General features: G+C 41.9%; 1 protein-coding gene across 4 annotated transcripts in view; it reads left to right on the forward strand.

The window, feature by feature from the left end:
* Positions 1-18,384, forward strand: part of dgkb (diacylglycerol kinase, beta) — a 68,036-nt gene that overhangs the window by 9,813 nt on the left and 39,839 nt on the right. For all 4 annotated transcript variants that reach the window (XM_061819521.1, XM_061819524.1, XM_061819523.1 and 1 more), the window contains 9 exons: positions 1,312-1,386; positions 2,565-2,684; positions 3,567-3,684; positions 4,975-5,063; positions 6,598-6,714; positions 8,347-8,445; positions 9,833-9,934; positions 13,173-13,246; positions 15,587-15,661. In XM_061819521.1, coding sequence (XP_061675505.1) covers positions 1,312-1,386; positions 2,565-2,684; positions 3,567-3,684; positions 4,975-5,063; positions 6,598-6,714; positions 8,347-8,445; positions 9,833-9,934; positions 13,173-13,246; positions 15,587-15,661 — 869 coding nt within the window. The remainder of the gene's footprint in view (positions 1-1,311; positions 1,387-2,564; positions 2,685-3,566; positions 3,685-4,974; positions 5,064-6,597; positions 6,715-8,346; positions 8,446-9,832; positions 9,935-13,172; positions 13,247-15,586; positions 15,662-18,384) is intronic.

The following is an 18,384-nucleotide window of genomic DNA, read 5'->3' on the forward strand; positions in this document are numbered from 1 at the left end:
TGAGCCCCTTCCTGTTTGCGGTAGTAATGGACAGGCTGACAGATGAGGTTAGACTGGAATCCCCTTGGACCATGATGTTTGCAGATGATATTGTGATCTGCAGTGAAAGCAGGGAGCAGGCGGAGGAACGATTAAGAAGATGGAGGTATGCACTGGAAAGGAGAGGAATGAAGTAAAACAGAACATATGTGCATGAATGAGAGGAGCAGAAGGGGAAGAGAGAGCGAGGATGGAGGGCTTCAAATACTTGGGGTCAACAATACAGAGCAATGGTGAGAGTGCTAAGGAAGTGAAGAAATGGGTCCAAGCGGGGTAGAACAGTTGGCGGAAGGTGTCTGGTGTTCTATGTGACCGAAGAGTCTCCGCTAGGATGAAGGGCAAAGTCTATAAAACAGCGGTGAGGCCGGCCATGATGTACGGATTAGAGACGGTGGCACTGAAGAGACAACAGGAAGCAGAACTGGGGGTCGCAGAAATCGAGATGCTGAGGTTCTGGCTCGGAGTGAGCGGGTTGGATAGGATTAGAAATGAGCTCATTAGAGAGACAGCCAAAGTTGGATGTTTTGGAGACAAGGTCCGAGAGAGCAGACTTCGATGGTTTGGACATGTCCAGAGGCGAGAGAGTGAGTATATTGGTAGAAGATGTGCTGAGGATGGAGCTGCAAAAGGCAAAAGAGCGGGAGGAAGACCAAAGAAAAGGTTGATGGATGTTGTGAGGGAGGACATGAGGAGTTACCACACTCTCCATCCAAGCTTTTATTGGTCCAGTCCAGAATCCCCCCTTTTTGCGCAGCCATAATTACAAAGTTCAACGGTGCACATTTGTGAATGAGGTGCGAGTTGAATACCGAGGACGGCAATTGTGTTTGACGACACTCTTGCGGGGGTGAAATTGAAGACTCTGAGAGCCAACTTTGTATATCCCATCATTAGGATCCCGTTATTAGTGTTCCAATATTAACTCTGCATCCCATTGTTGTTCTCGAGTAGGGAGAGCGCAAGTGCCGAGAACACTAAATAAGACACAAAGTGATCTCGGTGAAAATTTGCACAGTTAATATTCCTCGTATACCTTCTAAAAAGTCTCTTTCTCTGATTTAGTTTGTATCATGACAAAGCACCTCAACATCATCACAAGCCCCATTAGTGTTGCACTTTATAATGTCAGCTGCTCTGCTCCTCCCTAGAAAGAACAAAACACTGTAATTAAGCCACTGAGCTATTCACAACGCCTCCAGTGACATTTCCAACCTGTTATTACACCCCCCCCCCATCAGCCTGTTTACAACAAACGTGTGTGTCTGTGTGCAGGAGCTGGAGCACATCATCTCGCAGATGATGCACGTGGCCGAGTACCTGGAGTGGGACGTGACCGAGCTCAAACCTGTAAGAGGCCCCACTCAAAATATTTTGGAACTCGAGTACAATTTCATTGACGACTAAAAAGCTTTATTTATTATGTAACCCGAGTTCGCTCACTCGTGTCTCATCAGCTGCGCCCAAGAAATTTTAAATTCTTCGAACTATCTATCCATCCATCTATTTTCTTTCCCGCTTATCCTCACGAGGGTCGCGAGGAGTGCTGTAGCCTATCCCAGCTGTCAATGGGCAGGAGGCGGGGTACACCCTGAACTGGTTGCCAGCCAATCGCAGGGCACATCGAGACAAACGGTCGCACTCACAATCACACCTAGGGGCAATTTAGCGTGTCCAATTAATGTCGCATGTTTTTGGGATGTGGGAAGAAGAGTGCCCGGACAAAACCCACGCACGGGGAGAACATGCAAACTCCACACAGGTGGGGCCGGGATCGAATCCGGATCCCCAGAACTGTGAGGCCAACACTTTACCAGCTTCTCCACAATGCTGCACTATCTATGACCCGTTTAATTCAATGAAATGTTCAATAAAATAAAAGACACGTGACAGAAGATATGTGAAAATGATATGCAAGATATGTTATTTTCATTGTGATGCAGTGGGTGGGGGGCAGCTAAATAAGGGCAGAGAGAAAGTAATTAGAAAATTTTAAATATGTGGACAAATTAAAAAAAAAAAATTCACGTACAATTTCTAAATAAAAAAAATAGCTAAAAATACCTTTATAGCATAATGCTAAAAAGGGTTTGCATGATTAAAATAGTTTAAAAAATAAATTGATAGTTTTTTCTTTTTACAGTTGTAATAATTCAGTTTATTTTCAGTTATATTTCACAAATATGCATTTATTTTTGTCCAATTACATTTTGTTTTACAAATAAAAGTGAAAATAAATTTACATTATTTAGTCTTCATTCATATATTATTATATTTTATAATAAAATATAAACTATAAAGTGTATCCATATAAAATAGCTTAAATGTATGCTAAAATAAAAGAATACTGTGTACATAGTAATACTGTACATGAAATGTCAAAATATTGCAATGCAACAAAAAAATAATTCTATTAGATATGCATTTGTTTTACATCACGCTTGTTGTTGTGAAGGACTCCACGTGCTGCCTCCTTTTGACATTTTCGCACCTGGTTTTGCACCCCTGCACGATTGTCGCGTGGGTAGATCCTGCAGGAAATGATGCAGGAGATCGACTACGACCGCGACGGCACCGTGTCTCTGGAGGAGTGGATCCAGGGAGGGATGACCACCATCCCGCTGCTCGTCCTGTTGGGTCTGGAGACCGTGAGTGCGCAACGGCGTCTGACACCGGCACATACTGTATTATTGGCATGAAATTATTTGCAATTGGAAATTGAAAACTTAACTGAGGGACCCTTTGAAGCGTTTGCGCGCAGTTCAAATAGTAGACACTAGATGGCAGCATTTGACAAGAACGTGGAAATCATTACATTTTCAGTTTGTTTTTTTTTCCATTGTGACGGGGCAATACTTTTCCAATTATTTTTCCATTACTTTTATTGATGATCTTTGTTGGTATAAATTATATGTATTCTTTTGGCCATTGCTAATGAGAAAAAATGACCCAGAAGCCAAACCAGGTTTAATTCAGCTCTGATTAAAATTACACAGTTGACAACAATGTAGAATTTCTACGGAAAATTAATTTTCACTCTTATGCTATCTTAAGTTTATTGTTATTATGGTTCAAGGACCGTCCAGTGAGTGTGAAACATGGAGGACATTACAACAATTTAAAAAAGAATACAGGTGCTTGTATGAGTTTTATTTTACTTTATAAAAAAAATATGCACATGCTGTATTCATACATCCACATTTATATGACCCAGAAGCATCAAAGTTAAATTTTGCATCTGTGATCAAAATTGATGCCCAGTGAATCCATGGAAAACATTTTACAATCTCTTGACTTCAGTCCAACGGCATAAAATGATTAAAAGCAAACAATCAGGTGAAACTGTTTACCTACTGTGAATTTTCTGCAATAGTGAACTTAATTGTGTTTTGACAGCTGACCCGCCTGACAGTAAAACCAAAATAAACTATGCTTATCAGATAAGTGATCCTGCGTCTACTTAAACTCTACTAATGGTGTGTGTGCTCGTGTGTGTGTGTGTGTTTGTGTGTGTGTGTGTGTGTGTGCAGAACGTGAAAGATGACGGTCAGCACGTGTGGCGTCTGAAGCACTTCAACAAGCCAGCCTACTGCAACCTTTGCCTCAACATGCTCGTCGGCCTCGGCAAGCAGGGACTCTGCTGCTCGTGTGAGTGGAACCGCACTGCAACACACCCACACACACATATATACACACACGTGTGTGTGTGCTCAACCTGCTGCATTCCAAACAATAATCATCGTTTTGCTGAAATTTACAAAAAGGAGTCAACCGTTAAAGCAAAAACTGCACATTTTCAACCCACCTTTTTAGATGTCATGCATACGACGAGTTCCCTTTTTGATGCTGTTTTCATTTGATTCAGATATACATATTTTACTTCCTGATATAAATGTGTACTGTATCGTGACAGCCACCTCATTTCCATCCATACAAAATCAGCGTAGATATTTAAAACAGCGGCATTTTTTTTATGCGCACCTGCAATGGAGCGCCACCACAGCCACCACGGACATGCAAAAAATGGGATGTTTTCAAGCAATAATATTAATCCATTTAATAAACATTTAAACAAGAAAATTTAAGTATTGAGATGAATGTTGTCCCTATTGGCAAATATTTGCTCTTGAATAAAATATTCAAAAAGAAGTCAGTGAACTAAATGGCAAATTATTAAAACAATATCTAAAGTAAAAAGTGACAAAAAATGTGAATCTAACTTTCTTCTTTGTGAAATATTCATATTTTAAAAATGTGTTTTCTGAGAACAAATGATTAGCTTTTAAATTAAATATAAATAAATCACTGATTAAATATATCACTTCATTGACATAACATTTTAAACATTTCAAAATAATTACCAAGTTATTTGGGATAATTACTACTTTTGCATTTAGTCACTTAAAAAAAAAAAAAATAAAAAAAATAAAAATATATATATATAAAATAAAAAATAAGTAAAAAATCAACAGTAGATAAGAAAAAAATAGATTTTAAATAATTTTAAAAGAATTAGTTGATATTTTGAAGTCACGGCAGTAAAGATTGAAATGGAACTCTATTTTGTGATCTAGTCTAATACAAGCAGTTATCACATTGCGTATAGCTTATTACAGATTTATTGCACATCATAATGAAAAAATGTGTGTAACCTCAGTTTATAGTTACATAATGCTTTCATGGTTCATTTTACCTAACAGATCCTATTAAGTATGACTTTTTTTTTTTTTTGCACAAAATGCTCTTCATAAATACAACTGATGTAGATGTGAGGGTAAAACAAACAATGAAATGAAGAATGAGACCCCGCTTCGGCTGTCACGCAGCCTTCAAGTTGACGCAGCTGTTTGTACATTCACCAGCACGCCACTCACACTCTTCACAAAAATCTTTTTTTTTTTTTGTTTGTTTTTGTCTTCCTATCGGTCGTCTCTCCAGTCTGCAAGTACACCGTCCACGAGCGCTGCGTGGCCCGCGCGCCGCCCTCCTGCATCAAAACTTACGTCAAGTCCAAGAAAAACACTGAGGTGCGTCCAATTGGAGTGCGGCGCACTCGTCGGCGCGCCGGCGTTATCCGAGGGCCGCCCAGCTCTCTTATTGTCTGCTTAGCATTGCTAATTAGCAGCACGAAGTGACTCATCCAGGCCTGTTTGATTTCTTGTAATTGTTTCAGCACTTGTTGGTTTTTAGGGGCGGTGAGCGTTTTTTTTTCCTGTGGAGTAACCAAGCGTAAATACTATGTTACTTGTAGTTAACGGGGAAATAAACTCGTTTTTCACTAATACATCGCATGCAGCTTCACTAGGCTAAACACATTATTTTGATTAATACTGGGTTTGTGGAATGAAACAGATTAATTCATCAACTGTCATTCATCTCAGGGGGGCGCCATGTTATGCTAGGCATCTCCCTTTGCTGTTATTAACGTCCCAACTGCTCCCCCGCTTATGTTGGGAACATCCCGACTTGGGTGCAGAATGCGTGGAATCGATTTCCGCTCAGCGATGGTGTCGATATGTGCCTTGTGACTGACCGGCGACCAGTTCGGGTTGCAGTCCGCCTTTCGTCCAAAGTTAGCCGGGATAGGCTCCAGCACTCCCGCGACCCCTGTGAGGATAAGCCCAAACCTGCTTGCAGACTCCACATGTATGCTATTATAACAAGCATGACTACGGATTGATGTCAATGACTGGATGGTGTGAACAAAATTTTTGAGATATCAACCCATAGTTATGCTATCCATCTATTTTCTGAGATGTTTATCCTCACAAGGGTTGCGGGAGTGCTGGAGCCTATTCCAGCAGTCATTAGGCAGGAGGGGGAGTACACCCTGAACTGGTTGCCGGCCAATCGGAGGGCAGATAGACAACAGCCGCACTCGGAATCACACAGGGGGACAATTTAGAGTCTCCAATTAATGTTGCATGTTTTTGGGATGTGGAAGGAAACCCACGCAGGCACGGGGAGAACATGCAAACTCCACAGAGGCGGTGTTGGGATTTGAACCCCGGTCCTCAGAACTGTGAGGCCAGCGCTCTACAGCTGCGCCACTATGCCTTATCCTATCTATTATTGTTATTAATTCAGATTTAAAATATTTGTTTCATGTTGTTCTAGTTAAGGATTTCAGTCATATCTGAAAAAATCCAAACGAGGTGTAATAGTTATAAGATCAGTTAATTAGCACTATTAGTCAGGTGACATGATTAGCAAAGCTGTTCAACATGTTATGATACCATGAATGCTCAAAATCAACAACAAAAAAATCATTATGCAGGCTCCAAAAATACAAACCTCAAATAGGTGAATCTGTGAATGCGAGATACCAAATATACGAGGTCCACTGCAAAAATACCAGTAAATGTTTACCTTTTTACTTACTATGAGTACATTTCAAGGCCTGTATCTTTTTTTTTTACGTTCACTCAATTAAAGGACTTGAATCGGTACGTCACTTTTTTTTTTTGTGACAAAATCTGTGCTCGTGCTCAAGTATTGAGTGTGAGTACTCTACTTTTGCCACCTCTTCTTTTCTTTCTCACCATGTCATTCCCTCTGCAGATCATGCATCACTTCTGGGTGGAAGGGAACTGCCCCACCAAGTGTGACAAGTGCCACAAAACCATCAAGTGTTACCAGGGTCTGACTGGGCTCCACTGCGTGTGGTGTCAAATCACGGTGAGGACCGAGACCGGAGCGGAATTCATTTTCAGCCCCTGGGGCCTGATGGACTCAGACCAGCCCACAAGCATTTCACGAAGGGAGTTGTTTTGCCGCCACGTTCTCCTCACAAAATTCAAAGAGGCAGGAAGTTGGTTGTTGGTAAAGCTATATTAATGTGTACTTACATTGTAGTTTCACAAAAAACCCTCGTTACTGTGTCACCACCGGCATATGTAAACGATGCATGATTATTGGATTGGCAAAGGTTACCATGGGATTCCACGCGTCACTGTAGGATTATTCGATTTCCGTAGGGACATTTCTGACGATTGCTAGCCCCTCAGCGCGGATGGGAGTAGGCGAGGACAATAGCTACCGGGAACGCGCAACGGGGTTTCCGACCTGAATTGGCGCCAGGATCGAAAGGTGTAGGCAGCGGCGGGGTAGCGAAACTCGGTACTTGGTAAATTGGCCCTTGACCAGAGTGCGAACGATTGAAATAGTCACCTCGCTACACCACGTTTCAGCGCGCCGTTGATGACGTGGCGGTTTAGGGGATGGTGCACGCTGTTTCCTGGAGAGTGTACCAGTGGCCGAGCAGCTCATAATGTACCCTGTTCCACCGGGAAGCCCCTCGGTGCTCCAGATTAGCCTGTCTGGGTTTGGTCAGGACAGACCAAACCAAGAACCCATGTTGTTGTTGTTGTCTTGAGTTTATTCCTCTTCTTCTTTTTTTTTTCTTTTAAACACCACCTTTGCCAATTTACACTTGCACAAGACGACACGTTCAATGATTGTGTAAGGGTGAAAACAAGAAAATACGGGGAAAATACAGTACAATTACACTTAGAAATGGTAACAAATCAGACCCATGACTTGAATGCGTTCTTTTCAATCCGGCACAGTGAATCCTTATTCGCAGGAGATACGTTCCAGGCCCAAATTCAATGTAGAGGGCACCATTTCACTCTTAAAGGCACCCCCTTACAGGACAAACTAAATGTCCCCGCAAGAAGAGGCAATGGCGTGATTTACTTTATCTAAGATGTACCAATTAAATTCCCACCCCCCCATCATATCCAGGTTTGTCACAATCATTCTTACTTTTCTTTGATTGGCTAAAAAAGCCCCTGAAAGTTTAACTGCCGTATGTGTTCGGTGTGATGTCTGTCATGAACCTCCGGTGCGGGGGCGGACGCAAATGCAGGACTTCGAGGCAGCGGCATAATGTTCAATGCCTAGCTTCGGCGTCCAGGGCTAATGGCCTCCGGCGCCTGGAAGCTCAGCTCGAGGCCCGCTGCCAGAGCTCGGTCATCAGACTTCGGAACTTATCGTACTTCTAGTTGTTAATTCTCAACCTAGTAATGACTGCTACTAACAGAACAGCATAATAAATAAAGTTCAATTGTGTCTGAAAAGACATTTACTTTATTTCAAGCCACCGTAATCTTAGGCCTATGGATGCAAATTAATAACCCCATGAACGATCAAAAGCGCTCACAATTTTCTGTTTTTATGACTTATTGCTTTTATTGTTTGGATGCAAAATCACCAAAGTATTAAAAAAAGACTTGACTAACGTATTTAGCATAGATGTTAGAGTAATTCTCTCCCTTCATGCAACTAATGATGCAGTTCTCCTCACAGCTCCATAACAAGTGCGCCTCGCACGTGAAGCCCGAGTGTGACTGCGGACCCCTGAAGGATCACATCCTGCCGCCCAGCTCCATCTGCCCTGTCGTCCTGGTGGGACCCCATTTTTTTTTTCCTCCCCTACATCTGACACTTTATTAGGTACACCTGCATTCTAAAAAAGAAAAACAAAAGACAATTTTTAGATTCATTGTTGTAGTCGTCAAAACTACAATTTTACCAACATGATTAGAGTGCAGGTGTGTCTGGCAAAGAAAATGTAGATGTGACCATCTATTTTCTCACTAATATATAATTTTTATCCTGGGTAGAAATATATTTTAGATTTGTTTTTATTTTGTAGATTTAAGTACAAAGGCAACAATTTTAGAAATCAATACTGTATTGAATAATTTGAATTGTTGGAATAGAATAATTACATTTACGTATGCATTCATTTGTTTTCTGTACTCATTGTACAGACAAACTCAATAGCACAGCGTGAAACCAATTTTTAAAGCCAGAACATAATTTTAAACAATTACTATCATAACATAATATAACATAATGTAGGAGTTCAAGTAATGTTGATGACCAAAGTGAACCCATTTTAAAACTTCATTCAATTTAGACTGTTACTGTATTTTCATGAGCTGCCATACTTTTTGGCAGGAAATAAAATCCAACCAAGATTTTAAAAACTTCTCATTGATGAAAATACGACTTACAAGTGACCCGAGCCGTTGCTTATCAGTTTTTCTCATCATGTATCAGGTATTATTTTTCTATCTTGTGTTTGGTGTCACCATTTTGATTTTGTACTGTGGTCTTTCGCCAAGTCACCAATGAAAAAGTGGTTTGAAAATCTTATCAATGACTATTTTTTTTGCCCTAAATGGAAAAAAAATTGATTGGTTGGTTGATGGACCAAAAATCAGTTTTGAGCGCTAGATGGTGGTAGCAACAAGCAACAATTTGGGAGACAGTCAACAACTCTTTAAAAAAAAAAAAAAAAGAGGCCAAGTGTGTTAACCTCAAGCTGTTTATTTCCAATCTCAAATAAAGTTCATGTTCTTTATTTAATTAAAATACAGATAACGTTCTTTTGAAAGCCTGCTAGCTTAATGCTAACACTATGCATAGCGCCATAAACGAGCTAACGAAGGTAGCATCGATGTTGCTGTAATTCTAAATATGAAAATATAATAACAGCAGGGCATACAACAATACTCAGCGGCAAATATTCTTCAGCCTCTCCAAAAAAGACAATTATATTATTGCATCTTTATTGCAATCATCAAATATACGTGTAGAACGTCTGTATTATACTGCCCCCTTGTGGCCACGATCCACACACCGTACATTTCATTTACTGTTATTGCTGTGCGATTTTACTATTTTTCTGAAATGTGACAGAAATTTTCCTTGATGCTTTTTTTTAGGGGGAGATGGGGGATATTCAGGGACGTACAAGTAATTTCTGGATGTGTTGGTTTCGCAGGAAAGGCAGTCAACGCTAAGGAAGGACTCACGGTGCAGCCAGTCGAGCCGCGGGAAGGTACAGCGAGCCAACTCGGTCACGGTGGATGGTCAAGGCCTGCAGGTGATGTATTGTAAAAAAAAAATTAGCTTGCATTCTTGAGAACCAATAGCGTGGTAAAATTATGCCAAATATGACGCTGTGGAAAATAAAATAACAGCCTAACACTTGTTGTTTTTACACAAGTATAACATTAGTTTCCATCCATCCATTTTTTTTGCCGCTTATCCTCACGACGGTCGTTGGAGTGCTGCAGCCTATCCCAGCTGTCAACGGGCAGGAGGCGGGGTACACCCTGAACTGGTTGCCAGCCAATCGCAGGGCACATAGAGACAAACAGCTGCACTCACAATCACACCTTGGGCCAATTTAGAGTGTCTGATTCATGTTGCATGTTTTTGGGATGTGGGAGGAAACTGTAGTGCCAGGAGAAAACCCACCCAGGCACGGGGAGAACATGCAAACTTCACACAGGCGGGTCCGGGATTGAACCCGGGACCTCAGAACTGTGAGGCCAACGCATTACCAGCTGTTCCACCATGCCGCACAACATTAGTTTGTAAAGGACAAGTGCACCAGTAAAAAGAAGTGTGAATTATTTGTTATCACAATTATTTTGCCAGAAAAATGTTTTCTGTTTGTGTCGTTTGGATAAGTTCATTTAAAAGTAAATGTTTGATTGATATCATATTCAGCGACGGTTTTAATGGTGATCATTAAAGATGCCCTCATAGGGCGGAGTTAAAACTCAAACTAGATGAATGTCTAATCTCCTCATCGTATAATGACATAATTGCCCGCCCTGCATTTGATTATTATTATGATCAATTTTCACAAATTGACAGGTGACTCGTTTTGAAGTCAGGGAAATGTGAAATCTAAATCATGTGAATTTGTCGCAATGGTGTTGCCTTATGACCATCTCGTACTGTTATTCAGATGATGTTGTGTTTAAAATTAAACGCACGCAACAAAAGCACTTTTGTTGCTAATGTGTTAGTACGTCAGCTCTGGCCCGAAATGCGTAACCTGCTCCAGCCACGCTTTGTTGACTTGTTGACTGTCGAGGCGCACGTCAGCAGTCGCGAGCGTCTTTCTTTTCCCGGCTGTCCTGTCAACGATCCTCCCCCGTGATATCCGTCAGCCATTACGGCGTCCGTGGCGACTGCTCGTCTAGCAACGGCGATGATGAATCGCATCCCGCGCCACATCCGTCTCTGCCTCTCGCCGGCTAACCAGCGTAATAATCAAGATTATTATTTATAATTACAGGAAGTAATGGATCACTCCGGGGCTAGACGGGGAGCTCGTTAATTCCCCCCTCGGCCTGCTGGGATAGCAGACAAGGGAAAGTTAAGCGCTTCATCTGTGTCAAGAAGGGAGAGGGGAGTCGGGGGTGGGGGGCTTGGGGGGGGGGCTGACGTCGGCAAGGGCTCCGTTCAAACAAGGGCCGGCGGATTAGAGCTTGTTTAGGTTGGCGCTTTGCGAGCTTCGGCCCGCGGCGCTCTCTGAGAATGGCAAGCGATTTCCCCCAAGTCACAGCAGACCAAACGCCTGCCAATTAGCACACGCTGACTAACGAGTTTTGAGGGTACAGTCATCCCTCGCTATTCGCGCGGCTTGGGGACCAAGACTCGTTGCAAAAATTTGCAATTTGCCGAACGCATACCAAATATACACAACACAACAAATAGAGTTACCTATATGAATAGTTAAAACCCTAAATATACCCAAAACACTTGAACATCATTTCAAACTCATCTTACAATATCCATCCATTCATCCATCCATTTTCTTAGTTGCTTATGCTCACATCCCTGTTGGTATGGGGCTGTGCTAGTGGCAATGGCATGGGTAACCAACACATCTTTGAAGGTACCATTAACACTGAAAGGTACATACATGTTTTGGAGAAACATATGCTGCCATCCAAGCAATGTCTTTTTCATATACACCTGCCCTGCTAATTTCAGATAGAAAATGCAAAACCGCATTAAAAACAGTGTGGCTTTGTAGTAAAAGAGTGCGGGTACACAATTGGCCTGCCTGCAGTCCAGACTTGTCTCAGATTTAAAATGCGTAGCACATTATGAAGTGTAAAAAATATGACAACGAAGACCCCGCAGTGTTGAACAGCTGAAGTTGTACGTTAAGCAAGAATGGGGAAAAAATGCCACCTACAACACTTCAACAATTAGTGTCCTCAGTTCCCAAAATGTTTATTGAATGTTGCTAAAAGAAAAGGTCACGTTACACAGTGAAAAACGTGACCCTCCCCCAGCTTTTTTGAAATGTGTTCCACCAGTAAAATTACAAGTTGTTATTTGGGGAACGGTGGATCAGCTGGAAAGCAACCGCCTCACAGTTCTGAGGTCCCGGGTTCAATCCTGGACCCGCCCGTCCATCCATCCATTTTCTTAGCCCCTTATCCTCACGAGGATCGCGGGGAGTGCTGGAGCCTATCCCAGCGGTCAACAGGCTGTCAACTGGTTGCCAGCCAATCGCAGGGCACCGGGAGACAGAAAACAGTCACACCCACAATCACACCTAGGGGCAATTTAGAGTGTCCAATTAAAGTAGGATGTTTTTGAGATGTGGGAGGAAACCGGAGCGTCCAGAGAAAACCCACACAGGCACGGGGAGAACATGCAAACTCCACACAGGATTGAACCCGGGACCTCAGAACTGTGAGGCCAACGCTTTACCAGCTGATCCACCGTGCCGCCCATTCCAAAAACCTGCAAAATTATTTGGACGCTCTAAATTGCCCCGAGGTGTGATTGCGAGTGCGGCTGTTTTCTGTCTCCGGCTGCCCTGTCGTTGGCTGGCAACCAGTTCAGGGTGTAGCTCGCCTCGTACCCGTTAACAGCTGGGATACGCTCCAGCACTCCTGCAACCCTTGAGGATAAGCGGCAAATTTACCCTTGATCAGTTTGTACAATAAATATGGAATTGCATTTGTAGGTATGTCTAAGTTACTGCAAACCTTGAAACCTATCTTAGCAATATTTTATATTCAATTTTCAAACAGTTGTTGGGATTTTCAAACATAAGGTAATGAACATTATCAAAATCAGATGGAGCCCTATCGTGGAATCATGGAATTAAAATATCACTTCTTTTGTTTATTTTATTTTTTGTTCCGCTGACAGCAAAGGTTTAGCGATCTGTACAGTTTTCAGAGGGTGCGATGCACTTGCGTGCCGAAACCGTTTGAGGGGATGTGTCGTGAAAGCGAATTCCCGCCAAGCGTCCCGCGGCCTCCAAACACTGACGCTTTGTTTTGACATCTCCCGGTCAGATCACAACAATTGAGGGCACTCATCCGCTGCTGGTGTTTGTCAATCCGAAGAGTGGCGGCAAACAGGGAGAGAGGTGTGTACACAGTTTGTCTCCACAACATCAACATAAAACGTCACCACCTATGCCTCTGTTGAAATGTTCAAAATGTACATGTGTGCTGCTTTTTGAATTTTCAAAGGATGGAGTTGGCCAATCTGAGTTAATTAGCGCTAAATTGTGACCAAAATAATCTCATTGAGGTGTTACATTTTGTTGTTGTTGTTGTAATCATAAACGATTGATTTAATTTAACTGCTGTGCTTAAAACATACACTGTATCAAGAGACTTTCATTTCTCATAGTTTTGCATCATCTCTACTATACTTGGTTCATATTTGGTTATTTGAAGGACGAATGGAAATGTCCAAAATTGCCCTGAAATGGTAGCTTTAATCCAAAATGGCTGGCTTCCTGGCTCGTAAAGCGGGTCTACTCAAACCCACCAAATTGCATTGATAAGGGAAGCTAGCTAAGACCTTGTAGTGCTAACTTATTAGAATTTTGTGTTTTATTGCGAGTTATCAAACTTTGCCTCCATGCTCCGCCCACACGTGATGACAACTCAAATATTTTTTCATTTTGTGATGTCCATTTGTCTCGTAGATCAGAATGAAATTTGTGGGCAATCGGGCAAAATTTGTTGGGTGTGTCCTTGAATTACAGTGGTGCCTTGGTTCTCGAACACAATCCGTTCCAGAAGGCTGGTTGAAAATCAAAATGTTCGAAAACCAAAGCACGTTTTCCTATTACAATGAATGGAAAATGAAATAATATGTTCCAAGCCTAAAAAAAATTTTTTTAAGCGATTTTTTTTTTTTTAGCTTTTCCTGATAATAAACTTTTAACGTTTAAATACTTTATATAATTAAATCATTTAAGAAATGTATTTATTTTTTTGCTTAAAATGTATGTTTTAGCCTAGTAGAGTATGCTAGCCTGGGAGTGCATTGCCGTATCTGTAGCAACTCGGCACCTAGCCTTGTAAACCTTTTTTTATTAACAAAAGTGCAGAATAACTTTAAACAAGCAATAATTGGAGGGGGGGTGCAAATTGTTTTTTTTATTTGCACAGAAAGTACATAACCTAAAAAAAAATTAACTTGCAACTAGACGTAGGGTTAAAGGAACAAAAGAAAAAAGCGATGCAAAACAACTGTTTCAAATGTCTTCGGTGGGGGTGACTCACCCCTTTTTCAAGGGTGCCACTGTATTTGTAACTTATTCACCTGCTGGCTCTTTTCAAATTAAAGTTGCCCGTATTGCCGGCCATTTTAGAGCATTCTGAGTGATCCTTCAAGACTTTTGTTATGATCTGTGACACGGTAAGCACATAAAAAAAAACAAAAAACGTAGACTTGTTTTTTTTCACCAGAGAAAATGGGTTTTAAGTTTTTCCGTTCTTTAGTAATCGGCAGTAGAACACGGGTTGTTTCACCAAAACACCTGATTTTGGAAAAAAAGCTGAAAACATGTTTTGTGAAAAGACACACAACACAACAGAATACTTGGACGCAAGGTTTTTTTTGCTTTTGTGAAACCTCAGACTAAAACAGTAAAACAAGACTGGACAAGGGCTTTTTTTAATGGAAAAACAATCATTGATTTACAGCTATTGAACGAACTGTATATAGTGACACACCTACCCGTTAAAAAGCCACTCAACAACATATTTCCCGGTTGCAGTAACCGGTTGGATTCCACTTGTCCATTAGAGCATCAATGTCCGCGACAGTGAATGAGTGAAGCAACCCGCAGAATTGACCAATATGACCTTAAATTAGCTTTTTTCAAACCAAAAATTGTCGACTTCCTGATACTTTTGGATTTCATCATTTAGACATGCCTCCCAAATTCCATGATGTTAAATTAAAATAACTCCATGGGCTGAATTTTCAATAATTAGGCATAACTGTCAATATGAGTTTTTTTTTTTTTTTAAGGTAAGCTATTTGGCCCAAGAGTAATAAGAAACAAAGCCATTTTAACACATTCTTGAAATATGTCTTCTTTTGGCTTGCTTTCACCACCTCAATGTGCGCTAGCAACCCCCTCCTCAGCACCCGGGCCCTCTCTGTAACTCCGGGCTAATTGGGTTATTACTGAAACATCATCACTCCCTCCTTATTACGCCGGCCCCCACATTTGTTTAAATTATGAGATCAAAATATGACTTCAGCCAGTTGACATAATGAAATTGGAATTAAAATGAATTAGTCTTTTCTAATGGCTTCTCCTCAAAGAGGTCTCAGGGTATGTCCCGCCCCGCCGCCGCCGGACAGTCGGCCTCGCCGCGTCACACTTACGGGAGCGGTTAGCCTTGGGGCCCGGAGTGATGACTACGAGTCCTGATTTGGTCATGTGACACTTCTGCAGGATCTACAGGAAGTTCCAGTACCTCCTGAACCCGAGACAAGTGTACAACCTGGCGAAGAACGGACCCATGCCTGGGTAAATACTTAGCCACAGAAAAGTCCACACATTCAAAGTCACACATACTACAGAGTATAGAACAAGGTTGCCTCTATAGTGACAGAAATAGTACGTGTGCTACGTCTATATTTTGTAATGGTATTGTTTAACAATTCAAAATCTTTTTTTTTTTTTTTTTTTACCTGAATTTATTTAATTATTTTTTAAATCCATCCATCCATTTTCTTTGCTGCTTATCCTCACGAGGGTCACAGGAGCCTATCCCAGCTGTCAATGGGCAGGAGGCGGGGTACACCCTGAACTGGTTTCCAGCCAATCGTAGGGCACATAGAGACAAACAGTCACACTCACAATCACACCTAGGGGCAATTTAGAGTCTCCAATTAATGTTGCTTGGAAGGTGGGAGGAAACCGGAGTGCCCGGAGAAAACCCACGCATGCACGGGGAGAACAAGCAAACTCCAAACAGGCGGGGTCGGGATCGAACCCGGGTCCTCAGAACTGTGAGGCCAATGCTTTACCAGCTGAGCCACCGCAATGCCATTTATTTATTTTGAAAAATCCATTCTCAAAATGTTTTATAGCCTTATTCCTAAATGGTCAGTCATTTTATAAATCAAATCTCATTTCCTTTCTTGATTTCTTTGAATAAAATTGGTGAATAAAATGCCCTATTTATCAGAATTTCCAGGCTGTACCACAAAAAAAAAGGGAACCTTTTCACATTTGATTAGTAACTGTTTATGGAAAAAATAACCACTACCCTCTCAGACTTGTTTGCCATTCACAAGCTACCTTATTTTCTGCACTATAAGGCGCACCTAAATTTTTTTTTTATCAAAATCCGACGGTGCGCCTTATAATCAGGTGTGCCTTATATACGGATCACTATAGAGCCTTTAGTGGAACTCCATCTAATGGATGCATGACGTAACCCCAGCCTCTACTGTAGCGTCTATTCTATGCGCCTTATAATGCGGTGCGCCTTATATATGAAAAAAGTCCTAAAATAGGCCATTCATTGAAGCTACGCCTTATAGTGCGGTGCGCCTCATAGTGTGGAAAATACGGTAATTGGAAATGCCAACAAGGTCCTTTTGTCCCCCAAAAAAAGAAGAAAAAAAAAACATCTGGGGAATATACATCACCACAAAAAGTATCTTGGGAAAGCATTTCGCAATGCTCCGGATCCTTGAAATGTTCATCCTTTGTATGCAACCCAAACCAAGAATTACAGAAGTTGTATTTTCTTGGAGCCAAACACAGCTCATTTGTACTTCTATACTTCTTAAGGGCAGGACAGGATAGCACTGAGGGAGGCCACAGTTCAAATATCGTCTGCATATTATGTTTAGTTTAGAAATGCAGCGACATTTTGCGTTGCCCGTGCGTAATAGCCAGCATTGCATGCGGGAGAGGTCTTCAGTGCTTACGCGTGTCGGCGAGACAACTTGTGATGGCGCATACAGACGAGCAGCCAGACCTGCGCCCGCTATGACGTTTCCAGACGGCGGCCGCCTGTGATTAAGGGCATGAATGTTTGATTTCCACACGTCGGGTTCCCTTTCTTGGCCTCCGGCATCTGACGTCGCCGTCGTGCCGCCTCGTTGTTTGGCTTCGATTAGCCGAGGCTCTGCAACTTTTATCAGGAATAAAAGCAGAGCGGCACACGCCAGACGCAAAAAGGGATGCCGCCTCGTCGCCTTCGTCTTTGCGTTGTCCTCCCAAAATCCTCCCCTCTCGAAGCTCAAACTTCTCAGTGACCTCGCACCGCCACATCCTGATTAATATTTTCACTCGCGCATTAGCAGAGTGGACGCTGCAGGCCTCGCGCACACCCTGCTGCTGTCAATTAGCTCCATGGCTAACGCAATAAGCGCAAATGAAGTGTTTGCTTCTTGCTCTTTAAATGGGCCCAAAGTTGCCTTTCATGTGCGCGACCGTCTGTTTGCCTCCTTAATGCGGTTTGCCCGTCCCGGCCTGGGTGTAATTGAGCGAGTCATTTAGCCGCCATTCGGGCCTTCATTCAGTTAGGACTTTGTTATTGTGACGGAACGGAAGACGTCCGACTGAACATTGGCTGTCCTGATCCGATTAGGCCTGCGCCAGGCAGCAGATGAGTGATCAGCAATTTTATTATTATTATTAGAAGGGGTGCAGTTGCGTGGTGAGGACTCATTCATTGATTCTGATGTATGGACAAAAAATTTGTATCACCAACTCTGATGTTTGCTTAAAACTGCACATAAAAGTCCATCAATACCAAGCAATTTATGTACATTATTAGTAATTAGTGCCTGTGACTTGATACAAAAATATACATACTGTATACAGCTGAAGAGGTCATTTTAACATTAACCTCTTTTCACAAACAAAGTTTGCCAGTTTTACGCCAGTGACATTGGGCGATGAAGTGGGCTATGAAAATTTGAATCCTATAATAACGTTTTCCACAAAGTTGAAGGAAAAGGGCTATGAATGTTAGGAGCTTTGACTCTCTGAAGAGACGAAATTAGTGCATCAGAGCAGTAACAAAATATATTTTTCTGCTGGTGCCTTTCACAAAGAACACCCGTTTACTGTATTGCGGGGGAAACAGTCCACACTTGGCTACAATCGGTGAAAATCTCCATTATAGAGACACCCAAATTTATTTTTTGTTCATAAAATGTTTCCTGCAAAGACATTATCATTAAAAAAGATGAAAATGTAAAAATACCGTAATTCCCGGCCTACAGAGC

Source organism: Syngnathoides biaculeatus, chromosome 5 (genome assembly GCF_019802595.1).
Source record: "Syngnathoides biaculeatus isolate LvHL_M chromosome 5, ASM1980259v1, whole genome shotgun sequence".
Taxonomy (NCBI): Eukaryota; Metazoa; Chordata; class Actinopteri; order Syngnathiformes; family Syngnathidae; genus Syngnathoides; species Syngnathoides biaculeatus.